At 40.9% G+C, this 21774-nt stretch overlaps 1 protein-coding gene across 2 annotated transcripts in view; it reads right to left on the reverse strand.

Annotated features, from left to right (window-relative positions):
* Nucleotides 1–1674: 1674 nt before the first annotated feature.
* Nucleotides 1675–21774, reverse strand: part of LOC128694238 (delta(24)-sterol reductase-like) — a 37621-nt gene continuing 17521 nt past the window's right edge. Inside the window, exons 3-11 of one of the 2 annotated variants that reach the window (XM_070093565.1) lie at nt 19622–19777; nt 14802–14907; nt 13898–14016; nt 11323–11417; nt 10512–10683; nt 9180–9323; nt 4428–4625; nt 3693–3871; nt 1675–3470 (exon numbers count right to left, since the gene is read on the reverse strand). In XM_070093565.1, coding sequence (XP_069949666.1) covers nt 3317–3470; nt 3693–3871; nt 4428–4625; nt 9180–9323; nt 10512–10683; nt 11323–11417; nt 13898–14016; nt 14802–14907; nt 19622–19777 — 1323 coding nt within the window. In that variant the 3' untranslated portion in view covers nt 1675–3316. The remainder of the gene's footprint in view (nt 3471–3692; nt 3872–4427; nt 4626–9179; nt 9324–10511; nt 10684–11322; nt 11418–13897; nt 14017–14801; nt 14908–19621; nt 19778–21774) is intronic. The other variant, XM_070093566.1, reaches the window with a different exon arrangement.

Genomic DNA, 21774 nt, shown 5'->3' on the forward strand with positions numbered 1-21774 from the left:
TGACCCGCCTGTTCTCCAATGTCGTCAGTCCAATTTCCCTCAACCTTTCTTCGTAGGACATACCCCTGAGCTCCGGAACTAGCCTTGTTGCAAACCTTTGCACTTTCTCTAATTTCTTGACGTGTTTGACCAGGGTTCCAAACTGGTGCTGCGTACTCCAGTATGGGCCTGATGTAGTGTACAGTGTCTTGAACGATTCCTTACTAAGGTATCGGAACGCTATTCTCAGGTTTGCCAGACGCCCGTATGCTGCAGCAGTGATCTGGTTGATGTGTGCCTCCGGAGACATGCTCGGTGTTATGGTCACCCCAAGATCTTTCTCCTTGAGCGAGGTTTGCAGTCCTTGGCCACCTAGTCTATACTCTGTCTGCGGTCTTCTTTGCCCTTCTCCGATCTTCATGACTTTGCATTTGGCAGGGTTGAATTCAAGAAGCCAATTGCTGGACCACGTGTCCGGCCTGTCCAGGTCTCTTTGAAGTCCTGCCTGGTTCTCACCTGATTTAACTCTCCTCATTAACAGGGACACCTCTGAGACTATCCCTTCCATCATGTCATTCACATATACCAGAAATAGCACTGGTCCTAGGACCGACCCCTGTGGGACCCCGTTCGTCACAGGTGCCCACTGTGATACATCATCCCGTACCATGACTCGTTGTTGCCACCCTGTCAGATATTCTCTGATCCATTGCAGTGGCCTTCCTGTTATACGCGCCTGATCATCTAGTTTCTGCACTAGTCGCTTGTGAGGAACTGTGTCGAAAGCCTTCTTGCAGTCCAAGAAAATGAAATCAACCCACCCCTCTCTCTCGTGTCGCACTTCTGTAACTTTGTCATAGAACTCCAGAAGATCTGTAACACAGGATTTGCCTTCCATGAATCCGTGCTGGTTATCGTTTATGATCTTGTTCCGTTCCAGGTGCTCCACCACTCCTGATAATCTTCTCCATGACTTTGCATACTATACAGGTCAGTGACACTGACCTGTAATTTAGGGCCTCTTTTCTGTCTCCTTTTTTTAAAAATGGGAACTATATTTGCGGTCTTCCATACCTCAGGTAGTTGCCCAATTTCAAGGGATGTGTTGAAGATTGTGGTTAATGGCACACACAGTATATGAGTGTGTGTGTGTGTGTACATTGGTCCATGAGGGTCAAGTACTCCATCCTCTTGTTTTTTTAATTTACTGATTGTGGAAAATATTCGTGTATATATATGTCGTGCCAAATAGGTAAAACTTGCGGTTTTGGCTTGCTGAACAAAACAAGCGAAATTTTTTTTATGCAATAATTTCGCATAGTCATTCTGAACCTAACGAAAAAAATATATTTCATTGTGTTTATTATTAAATTATTGTACACTTATCTAAAATATATTTAGTTGGATTAGGCCGAATTAAACTGAGCTTGTTATAATAAGGTTAGGTAAGTTTTCTAAGGTTCTTTTGGTACAAAATTATTAATTTTTTCATTACCATAAATTAAAAAAATATTTTTAAACCTATAAGAGAAAATTTTAGAAAGGACTTAACTAACCAATTTTACCTATTCGGCACGACACATATATATACATACATATATATATATATATATATATATATATATATATATATATATATATATATATATATATATATATATATATATATTAGGTCTTAGACAGGGATGTGTAATGTCACCATGGTTGTTTAATATATTTATAGATGGGGTTGTTAAGGAAGTAAATGCTAGGGTGTTTGGGAGAGGGGTGGGATTAAATTATGGGGAATCAAATTCAAAATGGGAATTGACACAGTTACTTTTTGCTGATGATACTGTGCTTATGGGAGATTCTAAAGAAAAATTGCAAAGGTTAGTGGATGAGTTTGGGAATGTGTGTAAAGGTAGAAAGTTGAAAGTGAACATAGAAAAGAGTAAGGTGATGAGGGTGTCAAATGATTTAGATAAAGAAAAATTGGATATCAAATTGGGGAGGAGGAGTATGGAAGAAGTGAATGTTTTCAGATACTTGGGAGTTGACGTGTCGGCGGATGGATTTATGAAGGATGAGGTTAATCATAGAATTGATGAGGGAAAAAAGGTGAGTGGTGCGTTGAGGTATATGTGGAGTCAAAAAACGTTATCTATGGAGGCAAAGAAGGGAATGTATGAAAGTATAGTAGTACCAACACTCTTATATGGGTGTGAAGCTTGGGTGGTAAATGCAGCAGCGAGGAGACGGTTAGAGGCAGTGGAGATGTCCTGTTTAAGGGCAATGTGTGGTGTAAATATTATGCAGAAAATTCGGAGTGTGGAAATTAGGAGAAGGTGTGGAGTTAATAAAAGTATTAGTCAGAGGGCAGAAGAGGGGTTGTTGAGGTGGTTTGGTCATTTAGAGAGAATGGATCAAAGTAGAATGACATGGAAAGCATATAAATCTATAGGGGAAGGAAGGCGGGGTAGGGGTCGTCCTCGAAAGGGTTGGAGAGAGGGGGTAAAAAAGGTTTTGTGGGTAAGGGGCTTGGACTTCCAGCAAGCGTGCGTGAGCGTGTTAGATAGGAGTGAATGGAGACGAATGGTACTTGGGACCTGACGATCTGTTGGAGTGTGAGCAGGGTAATATTTAGTGAAGGGATTCAGGGAAACCGGTTATTTTCATATAGTCGGACTTGAGTCCTGGAAATGGGAAGTACAATGCCTGCACTTTAAAGGAGGGGTTTGGGATATTGGCAGTTTGGAGGGATATGTTGTGTATCTTTATATGTGTATGCTTCTAGACTGTTGTATTCTGAGCACCTCTGCAAAAACAGTGATAATGTGCGAGTGTGGTGAAAGTGTTGAATGATGATGAAAGTATTTTCTTTTTGGGGATTTTCTTTCTTTTTTGGGTCACCCTGCCTCGGTGGGAGACGGCCGACTTGTTGGAAAAAAAAAAAAAAAAAAAAAATTAGTCGTTCCCATGAACACTTCTACCTGGTCTTCCTACTCATTTCTGCAACATTGCAAGCTCCTGATTATGTGTTGATTGCAGCACGAAAGTCCTAAAGTTATCTTTCAACTCCCCCGTGATTATGTACAGAAAGGGGTTACTAGCCCATTGCTCCCAGCATTTTAGTCACCCCTTACAACATGCATAGCTTACGGAGGAAGGTTTCTTCTCCACTATATATATTAACTGCTGAGTTATATTATTCCTAGCTAGTATGATTTGTTAATTTTAAAGTTGGTTTTCAAATTTTAGGTATTTAAAATATTCTTGAGCATCGGTATACATCAGGTATGGCGCTTTAAATAACAGCTTAGTCGATCGGCTGTAATCCTCGCAAATTAACCAGATGTTAAATGCGAGCCTTCCTGTTAACTTTATCATAGACCTCAGGGAAAGCTCTTTCACAATGTAGTTTTTTCCTCATTTTGTCATACAGTGAATGGTCAAACATTTCACGGTATTCTTCTCGAGTCATATACGAGTCTGCATACATCATTTGAAATCTGTGGAAGGAAAGTAAATACTGTTAAAAAAAATACTTTTGGAATAGGCTACACGAAAGATCAACTCGTCCATCATTAAAGCTTACTCAGGGAAAAAATAAAAGAACGACCGTTGTCGAATGATCTTGTATATTCCACCCCCCCCCCCCCCATGAAAAATATTGCATAGATTAGGGCGATATATTTTTTAGCAATATAGTGAAAGAAAATTTCGTTACTGACCCTTTATGTTTTCGTACAAATTTCTCAATTCTGCGTGTAGTGTGTGTAGGCTCGTAGCTTGGAACTCCAGGCTTACCATAGGTGCCGATATCAATAAACACAGCTTCCTCTCCATTTAAGGGATGAAGCATTCCAGGATTTGCAGGCAATTTGAAAGGACATAGCCAGATGGGATATATCTGAAACATGGAAATATGTAATGAATCAATGGTGTAATTCACAATAAACGCCCTGGTGAGGAGAAAATTCACCTGACATTTCAGTTCATCCTGGAAGGATGGCAAGTGGTCCTGGACAGGATGATAAGTCGTCTGAAGTGTCTTCTCAAAATTTCCTGGTTAGCTATGAATTATTCCAGGAAGAGTGTTGTCTCTTTTTTTCACTATTAACTCAGTTTTTCTCACATGAAATTTCGTAATTGGCTTTTATATATCTTTCAGGGATACTTGTTTACTTCTGTATGACTACAGTATCTCACATTAATAAAAAAAATATCATTTTGCAACTGTCTTCAAACTAAATTAACTAAAATCAACCTTAGCTTCAGTTGTCAGAATGAGTCACATTTATAAAATTATACACGAATAAGAGATGGTTGGCTGGCAGATGGTAAAGAGAGAAAGAGTTTGCAGAACAGTCCCTTTACTAAAAGACCCGTTCTGTTCTGTGTCTCAGTATCGTCCATATTTGTTGGCACTTTGCCTAGCAATCAACAAAATAGGTTGTCTTACATACCTTGACTTCCTCTTCAAAGAAAGCAAGTGCATCCTTCATGACTGTGAGAGGAACCAGCATATCTTGTATGAAGTGATTTTTCTCGTACAGTTCCTTGACAGCTTGACCTTGAGTCAGTTTGAGTAGAGAAACTTTAGGGGGCACCAGCCAGCCCAGCAGGTAACGGAAAATCACATTGTTTCCGAATGGAATTATATCCTGAGATTATGACTTAAAATTAGGTTTGACGAAATATATAATATATATACGCATATATATATATATATATATATATATATATATATATATATATATATATATATATATTTTTTTTTTATTATCACACCGGCCGACTCCCACCAAGGCAGGGTGGCCCGAAAAAGAAAAACCTTCACCATCATTCACTCCATCACTGTCTTGCCAGAAGGGTGCTTTACACTACAGTTTTTAAACTGCAACATTAACACCCCTCCTTCAGAGTGCAGGCACTGTACTTCCCATCTCCAGGACTCAAGTCCGGCCTGCCGGTTTCCCTGAATCCCTTCATAAATGTTACTTTGCTCACACTCCAACAGCACGTCAAGTATTAAAAACCATTTGTCTCCATTCACTCCTATCAAACACGCTCACGCATGCCTGCTGGAAGTCCAAGCCCCTCGCACACAAAACCTCCTTTACCCCCTCCCTCCAACCCTTCCTAGGCCGACCCCTACCCCGCCTTCCTTCCACTACAGACTGATACACTCTTGAAGTCATTCTGTTTCGCTCCATTCTCTCTACATGTCCGAACCACCTCAACAACCCTTCCTCAGCCCTCTGGACAACAGTTTTGGTAATCCCGCACCTCCTCCTAACTTCCAAACTACGAATTCTCTGCATTATATTCACACCACACATTGCCCTCAGACATGACATCTCCACTGCCTCCAGCCTTCTCCTCGCTGCAACATTCATCACCCACGCTTCACACCCATATAAGAGCGTTGGTAAAACTATACTCTCATACATTCCCCTCTTTGCCTCCAAGGACAAAGTTCTTTGTCTCCACAGACTCCTAAGTGCACCACTCACTCTTTTTCCCTCATCAATTCTATGATTCACCTCATCTTTCATAGACCCATCCGCTGACACGTCCACTCCCAAATATCTGAATACGTTCACCTCCTCCATACTCTCTCCCTCCAATCTGATATTCAATCTTTCATCACCTAATCTTTTTGTTATCCTCATAACCTTACTCTTTCCTGTATTCACCTTTAATTTTCTTCTTTTGCACACCCTACCAAATTCATCCACCAATCTCTGCAACTTCTCTTCAGAATCTCCCAAGAGCACAGTGTCATCGGCAAAGAGCAGCTGTGACAACTCCCACTTTGTGTGTGATTCTTTATCTTTTAACTCCACGCCTCTTGCCAAGACCCTCGCATTTACTTCTCTTACAACCCCATCTATAAATATATTAAACAACCACGGTGACATCACACATCCTTGTCTAAGGCCTACTTTTACTGGGAAAAAATTTCCCTCTTTCCTACATACTCTAACTTGAGCCTCACTATCCTCGTAAAAACTCTTCACTGCTTTCAGTAACCTACCTCCTACACCATACACTTGCAACATCTGCCACATTGCCCCCCTATCCACCCTGTCATACGCCTTTTCCAAATCCATAAATGCCACAAAGACCTCTTTAGCCTTATCTAAATACTGTTCACTTATATGTTTCACTGTAAACACCTGGTCCACACACCCCCTACCTTTCCTAAAGCCTCCTTGTTCATCTGCTATCCTATTCTCCGTCTTACTCTTAATTCTTTCAATTATAACTCTACCATACACTTTACCAGGTACACTCAACAGACTTATCCCCCTATAATTTTTGCACTCTCTTTTATCCCCTTTGCCTTTATACAAAGGAACTATGCATGCTCTCTGCCAATCCCTAGGTACCTTACCCTCTTCCATACATTTATTAAATAATTGCACCAACCACTCCAAAACTATATCCCCACCTGCTTTTAACATTTCTATCTTTATCCCATCAATCCCGGCTGCCTTACCCCCTTTCATTTTACCTACTGCCTCACGAACTTCCCCCACACTCACAACTGGCTCTTCCTCACTCCTACAAGATGTTATTCCTCCTTGCCCTATACACGAAATCACAGCTTCCCTATCTTCATCAACATTTAACAATTCCTCAAAATATTCCTTCCATCTTCCCAATACCTCTACCTCTCCATTTAATAACTCTCCTCTCCTATTTTTAACTGACAAATCCATTTGTTCTCTAGGCTTTCTTAACTTGTTAATCTCACTCCAAAACTTTTTCTTATTTTCAACAAAATTTGTTGATAACATCTCACCCACTCTCTCATTTGCTCTCTTTTTACATTGCTTCACCACTCTCTTAACTTCTCTCTTTTTCTCCATATACTCTTCCCTCCTTGCATCACTTCTACTTTGTAAAAACTTCTCATATGCTAACTTTTTCTCCCTTACTACTCTCTTTACATCATCATTCCACCAATCGCTCCTCTTCCCTCCTGCACCCACTTTCCTGTAACCACAAACTTCTGCTGAACACTCTAACACTACATTTTTAAACCTACCCCATACCTCTTCGACCCCATTGCCTATGCTCTCATTAGCCCATCTATCCTCCAATAGCTGTTTATATCTTACCCTAACTGCCTCCTCTTTTAGTTTATAAACCTTCACCTCTCTCTTCCCTGATGCTTCTATTCTCCTTGTATCCCATCTACCTTTTACTCTCAGTGTAGCTACAACTAGAAAGTGATCTGATATATCTGTGGCCCCTCTATAAACATGTACATCCTGAAGTCTACTCAACAGTCTTTTATCTACCAATACATAATCCAACAAACTACTGTCATTTCGCCCTACATCATATCGTGTATACTTATTTATCCTCTTTTTCTTAAAATATGTATTACCTATAACTAAACCCCTTTCTATACAAAGTTCAATCAAAGGGCTCCCATTATCATTTACACCTGGCACCCCAAACTTACCTACCACACCCTCTCTAAAAGTTTCTCCTACTTTAGCATTCAAGTCCCCTACCACAATTACTCTCTCACTTGGTTCAAAGGCTCCTATACATTCACTTAACATCTCCCAAAATCTCTCTCTCTCCTCTGCATTCCTCTCTTCTCCAGGTGCATACACGCTTATTATGACCCACTTCTCGCATCCAACCTTTACTTTAATCCACATAATTCTTGAATTTACACATTCATATTCTCTTTTCTCCTTCCATAACTGATCATTTAACATTACTGCTACCCCTTCCTTTGCTCTAACTCTCTCAGATACTCCAGATTTAATCCCATTTATTTCCCCCCACTGAAACTCTCCTACCCCCTTCAGCTTTGTTTCGCTTAGGGCCAGGACATCCAACTTCTTTTCATTCATAACATCAGCAATCATCTGTTTCTTGTCATCCGCACTACATCCACGCACATTTAAGCAACCCAGTTTTATAAAGTTTTTCTTCTTCTCTTTTTTAGTAATTGTATACAGGAGAAGGGGTTACTAGCCCATTGCTCCCGGCATTTTAGTCGCCTCATACGACACGCATGGCTTACGGAGGAAAGATTCTTTTCCACTTCCCCATGGACAATAGAAGAAATAAAAAGAACAAGAGCTATTTAGAAAAAGGAGAAAAACCTAGATGTATGTATATATATATATGCATGTGCGTGTCTGTGAAGTGTGACCAAAGTGTAAGTAGGAGTAGCAAGATATCCCTGTTATCTTAGCGTGTTTATGAGACAGAAAAAGAAACCAGCAATCCTACCATCATGCAAAACAGTTACAGGTTTTTGTTTCACAGTCATCTGGCAGGACGGTAGTACTTCCCTGGGTGGTTGCTGTCTACCAACCTACTACCTATATATATATATATATATATATATATATATATATATATAAATATATGTTTATATAATATATATATATATATATATATAATAAAATATAGGGAGGTACCACCTCTAGAAGTTTACTGGGGACCCTCATCCTCAGAGAAGACAAAAAACGTACCTCAGGAAAAACTCAAGGTTGTTAACAATGCAGAACAAGCCACATGGAGATGGAAATCTTTAGCTCCCCGTGTGACTTGTTCTGTATAAGTGATGACTGTGTCGTAGTCTCGATATTATTCTTGGTAATACTTCAAGAACAACCGCCATCACCCAAATACATGTTATTTTATATACGACTATTAAATCTATGCTTTACATTTTTCCTTGTAAAACTATATTGTTAAATGTCTTTGTTATCTTTTTAGATGGTTGGTAAAGTGGCCTTAAAGCCTATAAACACACGATGGTCATTTAGGTCGCATGTTACCTTTTTAGATTAAAGATTCTCTATTTCAGCATGATACAATGTCTGTACAGAGGTGAATGACATTTAGGTATTTACCATCATGAAAAACACTTTTATTACAAATATGGGCGTATGAGAATTAAAGTAGACTTTGAGTGTAAATATACTGAGATATATACTTGTCCACATGCACATTCACTGTTCTCAGTGTACACATCCAGAGATACACTCATCAGAATCAATACATTTATGCTCCGGCCTCGACTTTACACCTCAGTTGTTCACTCTATACATAATTTATTAGCAATGAGGCTTGACTAAGCTCCTAACCTAAAAATGCAGTATTCAGAACCTTCTTTATGTATCCAGTTTCCTAATTAGTTTGGCATGTATGGTAAATGCAGTACTTGTACGAACCTGTATCTCCCAGAAGATAGATCTTGTGTGGCGGTGATAGTAATCTCGAAGGGGAAAATATTCCACACCAGTTTCGTGATTTATTAAGTACGTCTCTACGTGCTTAAAAAACCATGGCTTATACCATCGTCCAATTTTGTTGAGCTAGGAAAAAGAGGATTAAAATTTGAGCAGGACTGTATGAACCTTAGATCTGATATATCATATATTTTTGCATATTTTCTAGCTTCCTGAATAAAATTGTAACAATTCTAGAAACAAAAAAAAGATGACTTGAAAGATTCGTCAGCAGTGAAATATAGTAATTCAAATTCTTACATATTGTTATTCTGTTTGGAAAAGAGGACAAGCGCCTCTCGACAAGTATTTTAATAATTTACATGACTCGTTATTAATAATTAGAATTCTTGGATAGGTCAGGTATACCTGCCGGTCCATGAATAGACAAGTTATTTTTTATTAAGTAAATTTTCATCAAGGTTAAGTTGCTATGTTAGTTTCGGTGCAATAAAAATAGAAGCATATGAAAAATATGTATATTTCACTATTCTTTGGGGAAGCGACTCTTCAGGTAATCTAAATAATAAGTAACAATGGTCATTGTTTAATAAATTGAACCATACAAAGTGTCCTGTATTATTTATATCATTAATCATAACATCGAAGATTGAGACACTTATGAAACATATGGGAATCTTTATTCAGGAAACGTTTCGCCACACAGTGACTGTTCCTGCCTACTTTCTGTATTCGACTGAAGAAGCCTACTGTGTAGGCGAAACGTTTCGGAATAAAGTTGTCTAACTGTTGCATATGTGTCTTACCTAACAACCTGTCGGTATTGTATACCATTTTGATGTTCATCTTGTCAGACACTGCAACACATGGCATCTTGGCACAGAAAACACCTTGGACAAGCTTTTCAAGTGAGAAGTGTTGGATCTGAGAGGGACATGACCTCTCACTACATTCTCACTACTACTACTACTACTACTACTACTACTCTGCACCTCTCCTTCCGACAGTATTTAAGTCTCCGCACTGTCGCTTGATCTTCAGATAGTTCCTGACTATGGAACTGAACTTCTCCAGGCCGAGGGACTGACAACCTCAAATTCTACGACTACAAGGGTGATGGACTGATTACATCGTCTTCACATCTCTACTGTTCCTGCCTACTTTCTGTATTCGACTGAAGAAGCCTACTGTGTAGGCGAAACGTTTCGGAATAAAGTTGTCTAACTGTTGCATATGTGTCTTACCTAACAACCTGTCGGTATTGTATACCATTTTGATGTTTATACGTTATTATTTGTATTTTCAAAGTATTACTTGGCCAGGGTGAGCAGCTGTGCACATGTTAGCAGTCATGACCACACCAGAGTGCAGAGAGTACATCACTCCCTCCACAAACTGGTTTCCTTCAACTTTCGTGGTTTCTTGTGTAAAAGTTTTAACGATGTCGTCCAGGGAGTAACAAGGTTTGTATTCCACACGAACAAACCTGTCAGTTAAGAAATGTTGTCAGCACCATAATGTAATTTACATTAGTTTAGGATCACCTTAATTATTATTGCATTCATGAGGAAGCATTCCCCTCAAGGGAAGTTCCTTGATGCCGGTGAAGGGCTCTTGATCTAAGGAACTAGATCTGTGCTCCACTTTCCTGAATTAAACCTGAATGCCTTCTATCCCCCCCTCCCTCAGGCGCTGTATAATCCTTATGGGTTTAGCGCTACCTCATAATAATAATGGGAAGCATTACACCCGCAGGGGTAACACGGCCTAGAGAATGGGAGGTAATCAAGTTTGATCAAAGGAAGGAAAGGGTAGATCCAGTTTCCTGGACCAAGAGCCCTTTAATTAAAGAAAAAAATCATTGTTATAACAGCAAGATTCTTTAAGCATGTGGTAGGTATATTCTGCCTCTGGTATACTCTTTACCTTAGTCTCTGATTTAGTATACTATGACCCTTGTGGGTTTAGGGCTTAGTTTTGATTGTAATAGTAATAATATTCGTAGTTATTCGCTTCATGTATTACTATATCAAAAAATTTGGATAAGTTCCTCCCCCCAAAAAAAAAATTTTTTTTTTTAAAAAGTGGTACTCATTTATGTGTAAAATATATTAATAAATCTTACCTCTGAGCGGGAATAATTTTAATTTTTACTGCTGTTAAAAATCCCAGGGTGCCGTACGACCATGGAACAGAGTAGAACAAATCTCTATTTTCAGTCTGGAAAAAAAAGAGAATAAAATTTTCTGGGAAAAAAAATATATTTTGCTTATTAGACAATACAGCTATATAGGCAGCAAAGTTATGTGGGTTAACTGGGTTTAAAATCCATCGCTTATAAGAGGGTCATTAAAGTAACGACGGTGGTAAACATGTGGAAAAAGACATGTATAGTCAGCACACTTATTAAAAGAAACGTTTTGCCACTAATGGTTTTTTTTTAGTCCTAATAAAGAAGTCGTGGCGAAACGTTTCCTCCAATAAGTGTCCTGAACTGTACGTGTCTTTTTCTCCACATCTTGTCGGTATCACCAGAACATTTTTCAGTAAACAGATGACATGCAACCTTAATCCTTAATATTGCAAACAAAAAAAAAATAAACTCGGCACACATACACTGTTACTCCTGCTACCATGGTTGGTTTGTTACGTTGAAACCCAGTCAAGTGCACTAGGATCACTGAGGCTACATTTCACCTGTACACAGAATACTTCCATCCTAATATAACGATGGAAGTAAACTTTCAGCGTATAAACACACACAGATATTAAAAGGCAATGAGTAGAATAATAATAAAACATGAAAACTTAGCTTTATATCGACGCCTAATTGTCATCTTCACCCTCAGCTGACAGTCGAAATATTCAGCCAGTCTCTTTTAGGTGTTTTATAGTCAATATGTGAGTTTTCTCTCGATACTGACAGGTACTCATTACATTCAAACAAACATCTCACTCAGAGGTAATTACTGCATCTAGGTGTATATACGACTTTCGGTGTTACTAAGTGATAAGTCAACAAATCTGGAATTACTGGGGGCGCCAGAATTTCTGTTCTGGGAGAATTGAGGAAGGAATGGGGGTGGCTGCCTTTTTGGAGATTTTTGGGGCTGAAGGAATTATTGGATAGCTGAACCTTTGGCGTCACCTCTACCTAAGATATATATACATACATACATAGTACAGTAATTAATGGTTGGGGTAAGTTACACGTAGGAATAAAAAATCTGGTTAGGTTAGGTAATATTCGTCAGGAACCAGGACAAGTGTTTTCTGACGCCGCTGCAGCTTTTGCTAGTAGAAGTTCTGGTTTAAGTAAGTATTAAATATTCCATTTGGTGAAATAATTGTGTAAAGATTTAACCTTTTAACAGAATATTTCTTTTGATGGAGTTTCTGTAATGTAATGAATCATTTGGAATTATATATAATCTTAAAATATAATAAAAGTAACAATACCGTGATGGAACAATTAACAAATAACAAACACTTTTTGGAGAGAGAGAGAGAGAGAGAGAGAGAGAGAGAATGTAGACGTTTCAGTCCCGAACTATTAAGTCACAAGTGAGAAAAAGTAGAGAAAACGCTGCTGTTGTTACTGCTGCTACTACTACTACTGTAGTAGTAGTAACAGCAGTGGTAGTGGAAGCAGCAGTATTAGTAGTAGTAGTAGTAGCAACAGTAGCAGCGGTATTAGCAATGGAGGTAAATTACATCTCTATTACTGCATTTTTACCCCAATGGAAATTAAGTCACTGTGACTTTTTGGGGTTGTCCTGGGTAATCTCCACATATATTACTAGGTATGGTAATTACTTATTTGTACCTAAACAAACTGACCTTACCCATCCTGTCTTCTGATCTCTGATATTTCTCACCCAGTTTTGATTGAGTGAAACGTTGTCTAGAATGTCTCAGGATGAAAGATACCACTAAATTCCTTATATATGATGTAATACTGGGCCTCACTTCAGAACACACTGATGTAATACTGGGCCTCACCTCAGAACACACTGATGTAATACTGGGTCTCACCTCAGAACACACTGATGTAATACTGGGCCTCACTTCAGAATACACTGATGTAATACTGGGCCTCACCTCAGAACACACTGATGTAATACTGGGTCTCACCTCAGAACACACTGATGTAATACTGGGCCTCACCTCAGAACACACTGATGTAATACTGGGCCTCACTTCAGAATACACTGATGTAATACTGGGCCTCACCTCAGAACACACTGATGTAATACTGGGTCTCACCTCAGAACACTGATGCAATACTGGGCCTCACCTCAGAACACTGATGTAATACTTGGTCTCACCTCAGAACACTGATGTAATACTGGGCCTCACCTCAGAACACTGATGTAATACTGGGTCTCACCTCAGAACACTGATGTAATACTGGGTCTCACCTCAGAACACTGATGTAATACTGGGCCTCACCTCAGAACACTGATGCAATACTGGGCCTCACCACAGAACACTGATGTAATACTGGGCCTCACCTCAGAACACTGATGTAATACTGGACCTCACCTCAGAACACTGATGTAATACTGGGCCTCACCTCAGAACACTGATGTAATACTGGGCCTCACCTCAGAACACTGATGTAATACTGGGCCTCACCTCAGAACACTGATGTAATACTGGGCCTCACCTCAGAACACTGATGTAATACTGGGCCTCACCTCAGAACACATTAAAACTGAGCCGTCTGCCACTACTAATTCGTATGCTACACAGATATGTTGAAACAGTCCCATCTTGTGTGACGACGTCTCTATACCAGTACCCATTACCAGTCCACCTGTAACAAATATTTACTGATACCAACTATAATACCGGAGATTTTGTAGCAATGAAAAGCTGTGTGGGTACTGTTTAGTAGGTCACTTTAATTCACTCATGCATTGCAAGAATATGATGAGTCTTACCTATTTTCTGACAAATTAGTTTACTAATTTTGTGACTGAAAAGAAAGTAGGTAGGTGTTCGGTGCATAATTTGTTTGGGTTTAAAAGAAGAAAAAAAGTGCTTTTTGAAGTTTTAAATTGTGTAATGGCTAGGGATGGGGTACCTGTGGCCTTCTAGTACATTAAGTGCGACCTTTTGAATGATTATTTTTTAAGTTATATATAATTAACTTTTTACAAAATAACCGGCATTTAGCAGTATATATAATAAAACAGGGCAAGTGTTTTTTAACACTGGTTTTGTTGATTTGATGACCCGCTACCTAGTTAGGTTAGGAAAAGTTTGTCAGGAAACAGGACAAGTGTTTCCTGACGTGGGTCTTAGTCATATGATAACCCGAAACTGGAACTTTTGGTCATCTGACCGAGGCCTTCCGCTGGCTTACCAGTCCACCCCATTAAAAATTATGGTTATGATTATAACCATTTTGTGCATTTTTGACTATACCCGCTCCAGGAGCTCATGATCACATGACTAAAAACCTTCTGCTGGCTTCCCAGTCCATCCCTTTAAAAATTAAAAATCTCTCAGTGAAAGTTCGAGTGAATAATATAAAAGGTTCAGCGCTTCGCATTAGCATAATAATAATAATAACAGTTCATGTGAATCAAAACTTACCGATAGTAAGATCATCCATCTCTGGCACGACTGGGATGGTCCATCCCAGCTCAGTGAGAGTGTGAGTCAGCTGACCCATTGTTACAAGCGGCTCACAGCGTACAGTCTGGTGTTACCACAAAAGTCATAGACATTACAGAATTACATTTTAATTATGACATATTTAAATAATTGAGATTTAAAGGGTCTGGTGGCTAAAGTTCTCGCTTCACACGGCGACCCCTCAAGGAAGGTTCCTTGATGTTGGTGAGGGGCTCTTGATTTAGGGAATTGGATCTGTGCTCCAGTTCCCCGAATTAAGCCTGAATGCCTTCCACATCCCCCCCCCCAGGCGCTGTATAATCCTCCGGGTTTAGCGCTTCCCCCTTGATTATAATAATAATAATAATAATAATTCACACGGCGAGAGTCTAGGGTTCAATTCCCGGCGAGGGTAGATACATTGAGCGTGTTTCTTTACACCGGTTATCCATGCTGACCTATTAGTAAAAATGGGTACCTGGGTGTTAGTGGACTGGTGTGGGTCGCATCCTGGGACAAAACTGACCTAATTTGTGGGAAATGCTCAGCATAACAAGCGGCTTTCTTTATAGTAGTATGCCATTGATGTCAGCTATGGTCTGTATACGTTGTTTACCTGGAGTTTACCTGGAGAGAGTTCCGGGGTTCAACGCCCCCGCGGCCCGGTCTGTGACCAGGCCTCCTGGTGGATCAGAGCCTGATCAACCAGGCTGTTGCTGCTGGCTGCACGCAAACCAACGTACGAGCCACAGCCCGGCTGATCAGGAACTGACTTTAGGTGCTTGTCCAGTGCCAGCTTGAAGACTGCCAGGGGTCTGTTGGTAATCCCCCTTATGTATGCTGGGAGGCAGTTGAACAGTCTCGGGCCCCTGACACTTATTGTATGGTCTCTTAACGTGCTAGTGACACCCCTGCTTTTCATTGGGGGGATGGTGCATCGTCTGCCAAGTCTTTTACTTTCGTAGTGAGTGATTTTCGTGTGCAAGTTCGGTACTAGTCCCTCTAGGATTTTCCAGGTGTATATAATCATGTATCTCTCCCTCCTGCGTTCCAGGGAATACAGGTTTAGGAACCTCAAGCGCTCCCAATAATTGAGGTGTTTTATCTCCGTTATGCGCGCCGTGAAAGTTCTCTGTACATTTTCTAGGTCGGCAATTTCACCTGCCTTGAAAGGTGCTGTTAGTGTGCAGCAATATTCCAGCCTAGATAGAACAAGTGACCTGAAGAGTGTCATCATGGGCTTGGCCTAACTAGTTTTGAAGGTTCTCATTATCCATCCTGTCATTTTTCTAGCAGATGCGATTGATACAATGTTATGGTCCTTGAAGGTGAGATCCTCCGACATGATCACTCCCAGGTCTTTGACGTTGGTGTTTCGCTCTATTTTGTGGCCAGAATTTGTTTTGTACTCTGATGAAGATTTAATTTCCTCGTGTTTACCATATCTGAGTAATTGAAATTTCTCATCGTTGAACTTCATATTGTTTTCTGCAGCCCACTGAAAGATTTGGTTGATGTCCGCCTGGAGCCTTGCAGTGTCTGCAATGGAAGACACTGTCATGCAGATTCGGGTGTCATCTGCAAAGGAAGACACGGTGCTGTGGCTGACATCCTTGTCTATGTCGGATATGAGGATGAGGAACAAGATGGGAGCGAGTACTGTGCCTTGTGGAACAGAGCTTTTCACCGTAGCTGCCTCGGACTTTACTCTGTTGACGACTACTCTCTGTGTTCTGTTAGTGAGGAAATTATAGATCCATCGACCGACTTTTCCTGTTATTCCTTTAGCACGCATTTTGTGCGCTATTACGCCATGGTCACACTTGTCGAAGGCTTTTGCAAAGTCTGTATATATTACATCTGCATTCTTTTTGTCTTCTAGTGCATTTAGGACCTTGTAGTGATCCAATAGTTGAGACAGGAGCGACCTGTTCTAAACCCATGTTGCCCTGGGTTGTGTAACTGATGGGTTTCTAGATGGGTGGTGATCTTGCTTCTTAGGACCCTTTCAAAGATTTTTATGATATGGGATGTTAGTGCTATTGGTCTGTAGTTCTTTGCTGTCCCTTTGTGGAGTGGGGCTATGTCTGTTGTTTTTAGTAACTGTGGGACGACCCCCATGTCCATGCTCCCTCTCCATAGGATGGAAAAGGCTCGTGATAGGGGCTTCTTGCAGTTCTTGATGAACACGGAGTTCCATGAGTCTGGCCCTGGGGCAGAGTGCATGGGCATGTCATTTATCGCCTGTTCGAAGTCATTTGGCGTCAGGATAACATCGGATAGGTTTGTGTTAATCAAATTTTGTGGCTCTCTCATAAAAAATTCATTTTGATCTTCGACTCTCAGTCTGGTTAGCGGCTTGCTAAAAACTGAGTCATATTGGGACTTGAGTAGCTCACTCATTTCCTTGCTGTCATCTGTGTAGGACCCATCTTGTTTAAGTAGGGGCCCAATACTGGACGTTGTTCTCGATTTTGATTTGGCATAGGAGAAGAAATACTTTGGGTTTCTTTCGATTTCATTTATGGCTTTTAGTTCTTCCCGCGATTCCTGACTCCTAAAGGATTCTTTTAGCTTAAGTTCGATGCTTGCTATTTCTTTGACCAGTGTCTCCCTACGCATTTCAGATATATTGACCTCTTTTAGCCGCTCTGTTATTCTTTTCCGTCGCCTGTAAAGGGAGCGCCTGTCTCTTTCTATTTTACATCTACTCCTCCTTTTTCTTAGAGGAATAAGCCTTGTGCATACATCGAGTGCCACCGAGTTAATCTGTTCTAGGCATAAGTTGGGGTCTGTGTTGCTTAGTATATCTTCCCAGCTTATATCGGTTAGGACTTGGTTTACTTGGTCCCACTTTATGTTTTTGTTATTGAAGTTGAATTTGGTGAATGCTCCCTCGTGATTAGTCTCATTATGTCGGTCTGGGGCTCCACGCATACATGTCTGAACCTCAATTATGTTGTGATCTGAGTATATTGTTTTTGATATGGTGACATTTCTTATCAGATCATCATTGTTAGTGAAGATGAGGTCTAGTGTATTCTCCAGTCTAGTAGGCTCTATTATTTGCTGGTTTAAATTGAATTTTGTGCAGAGATTTAAAAGCTCGTGTGAGTGTGTTTTCATCAGAGCTGCCTCCTGGTGTTATTACTGCAACAATATTATTTGCTATATTCCTCCATTTTAGGTGCCTTAAGTTGAAATCCCCCAGGAGCAAGATGTTGGGTGCAGGAGCTGGAAGATTTTCCAGACAGTGGTCAATTTTTAACAGCTGTTCCTGGAATTGCTGGGATGTTGCATCCGGAGGCTTGTAGACTACCACAATGACTAGATTTTGGTTCTCGACCTTTACTGCTAAAACTTCCACTACATCATTTGAGGCATTAAGCAGTTCTGTGCAAACAAGTGACTCTGCAATGTACTGTGGTGCCTGCGCTGAGTTGTGTCTTGCAACACCAACAGCCTAACTGATCAAGCCATCAACCAGAAGACCTGGTCTGGGACCGGGCGGTGGGGGCGATGACCCTCGTACTCAACAATAGGTAGTGCTGCCTTGTGAATGTCAAGGAAGAAAAGAATAATAAATCATAGTCTGTTAGATTTACTGGTTGTCGACTGCCCGAGTGTCTCTTGTACACACTAGTCTAAGATACATTATATATATTTATTTCTACAGGTACAAGGTATACAGACCATAACTGACATCAATGACATACTACTATATAGAAAGCCGCTTGTTATGCTGAGCATTTCAGGCAAATTAGGTCAATTTCGTCCCAGGATGCGACCCACACCAGTCGACTATCACACAGGTACCCATTATTACTGATGGGTGAATAGGGACAACCGGTGTAAGGAAGGATGTTCCCACCCTTGACGGGAATCGAACCAGGACCCTCAACGTGTGAAGCGAGAGCTTTTGCCACCAGGCCACGAACCATTAATTCCTAAATCAGTGATTAAACTTGATTTATATACATTGAGAGACACACATCTCGGAGTATATAACATGTATGAAAATTTGGCAAGTTAATTTGGTTTTAAGCCTGTCGACTACCCAGAAGGTTATTAAGGCTGTATGTAACGTTTCATTAGCCAGGCAAGCATCTCCTGATCCCTATAATAGGGAGTGAAATAAATTCAGCATATATACACCGAAACAAAATTTGGATTAATGGGATTTAAAGCCCATCGAATTTTTAAGACTGCACGTAGGAGTTACATCGCCAGACAAGAATAATTTAATCCTTAAACTAGGGATTAAAGTAAACTCTCATCATATATACTCAGAAATACACATCTAAGTGTAAATATCCTGTTACAAAAATATATATTTTTATAACACTGGTAGTGCACAAAAATTAAGCATTTTTATGTTATCTTAAAACAATATTGATGTGAACATTAAAATGGTATAAAATACCGACAGGATGTTAGGTAAGACACATATGCAACAGTTAGGTATCTTTATTTCGAAACGTTTCGCCTACACAGTAGGCTTCTTCAGTCGAGTACAGAAAAGTTGATAGAAGCAGAAGATACTTGAAGACGATGTAATCAGTCCATCACCCTTGAAGTTTTGAGGTGGTCAGTCCCTCAGTCTGGAGAAGAGCATTGTTCCATAGAATGAAACAATTCCATATTGTTTCATACTATGGAACAATGCTCTTCTCCAGACTGAAGAAGCCTACTGTGTAGGCGAAACGTTTCGAAATAAAGATACCTAACTGTTGCATATGTGTCTTACCTAACAATATTGATGTGATATTCCCCCCCAGAAGCTAAGACACTGACCATACCATCTCATCTGTATCAATTTCCAAGATATCCACCATATTTATTTGTATTTTGTGGAAGGCTTTCTTGTAGGCAGCCTCCCTGAAGCTTATTGACTGCCACCCTGGCCGAGCAGTACACATAGGGACAGCCTCGCTATTTATATTCCATTCCCGAACCTGTATGAAGAAGACAGATATTGTAACTTACCTTCGAGAAACCTTCAATATCCACTAACTCTTCCACTGATATATTATGTAATGGTTTAACAACCCGACAAGTTGAACAATGTGTACGAATGGTATATAATACCGGCAAGATGAGATTAAGACACATGTGCAACATCTGGGTATCTTTATTGTAGACGTTTCGCCATCCAGTGGCTTTATCAATACAAATTCTAGGACATAACTTGAAGACAGTAGAACTATGTACAGAAGATGAGGTAATCAGTCCCTCAACCTAGGAGTAGGTGCAAAGAGCACCATAGTCGTGGAGATTCTGGGAGATCCTAGGTTGAGGGACTGATTACCTCATCTTCTGTACATAGTTCTACTGTCTTCAAGTTATGTCCTAGAATTTGTATTGATAAAGCCACTGGATGGCGAAACGTCTACAATAAAGATACCCAGATGTTGCACATGTGTCTTAATCTCAAGTTGAACAATGAGAAACTTGTGCAATATTTGGGAATCTTTTTCATTGTTCGCATCGCTGTTGGGCCGTGCGGACGCACTGCGCAGTAGCTCCCACTAATCCTGGTTTCTGCGCAGTTTTCACTGTTCAGACATGGCGGAGTACACCGGCAGGAGGATTAACACAGTCTGCATTGAGCTGTTGAGGGGTTCTCTGAGCCCTGCTACGATGAACGTCGTTCTTCCTGCAATTATTAGGGATTTATATGGTATCCCTAACGAGGAACTGTATGGTGTGGCCCTTAATGGGGTGAAACGAGTATTTGTGAAGTTCCTGAGGACTAGCTACTACAGCAGTGTGGTGGAGGAGTACCAGGAACGCCGAATGTGCCTCAACTCGACGATGGATGTGTGCTTGCATGACGTGTCTACTTACTATACGTGGGTACGAGTGAGGAATGTACCCTTTGAGGCAACTAAGTTTGGTATAATGGAAGTTTTTAGCAAGTATGGAGTCATTCATGAAGCCAGAGGTGGGGTATGGAGGGATGGACCATATGAGGGCCTCCCGGAAGGGTCATACAACATCAAGATGACCCTCAAGACGCCTATACCTTCGTATGTCATGTTGACAGGCACCAGAAATCAGGTATATGTGTCGTATGTGGGGCAAAGGAGAACGTGTCGTCTTTGCGGCTCTTATGATCATATAGCGGCGCAATGTGCACGTAGAGTTGCCCCGGGGGTGTCAGCCCCGGTGGAGGACGTCCAGCAAACGAGTGTGGTGGCGGCGGCGAAGACTGGGACTCCTCTATGGAGTGAGGAGGTGGAGAAGGAGGGTGAACAGATGGGGACGTGTGTCACACTCCCGGTGGAGGAGGGAGTTCCTACTCCAACGCCTGTGGTGGTGGAGGAAGTGGGGGAGTCGACACAGGAGGTGTCCTTGGAGTCAGTGCTCCAGGAATTCTTGGAGGAGGCCGTGGTAGGAGAGGACATGGATGGACGGACCAGTGAAACGCAGCAATTGCAAGGGCTGAGTGAGAAGTCGGAAGTAGCAGGGAATACTGGAAAGGATATACTTGTAGTGGCAGAGGTACACAGGGAGGATGTACCTGAGGAAGAGGTGGCTTTGGTAGGCAGCTCTAGGAAGAGGCCAGTGGGGTTGACTGAATTAGATGATGTTTTAACACCTGGGCAAAGACCAGGTAAGAAGGCATGGGCAGAGGTGGTCCGCAAATCCCCTACAGGGGGGGGGAGTACAGGGAAAATCGGGGGAGAGACAAGGGGGGGTAGGGGGTCCTATTAAAAAGAGTAATAAGGAAAGTGTGAGCAGCTTGAAGGGAAGTGTGAGCAAGCCACAGCGGCACAGAGGTAAGCCGCCTCTCCCTGACCATTCAGGTGTGTAACGATAAATGCTAATGGCCTAAAAACTGAGGTAAAAAGGGTCTGGTTGGAGTGGTTCCTCAAAAGGTACGACGTTGATGTTTGTTTCCTACAGGAGCATAACTATAAGTCAGGTAGTGAGTTGAGATTGAGAGGAT

The sequence above is a fragment of the Cherax quadricarinatus genome, chromosome 43, assembly GCF_038502225.1.
Source record: "Cherax quadricarinatus isolate ZL_2023a chromosome 43, ASM3850222v1, whole genome shotgun sequence".
Classification (NCBI taxonomy): Eukaryota; Metazoa; Arthropoda; class Malacostraca; order Decapoda; family Parastacidae; genus Cherax; species Cherax quadricarinatus.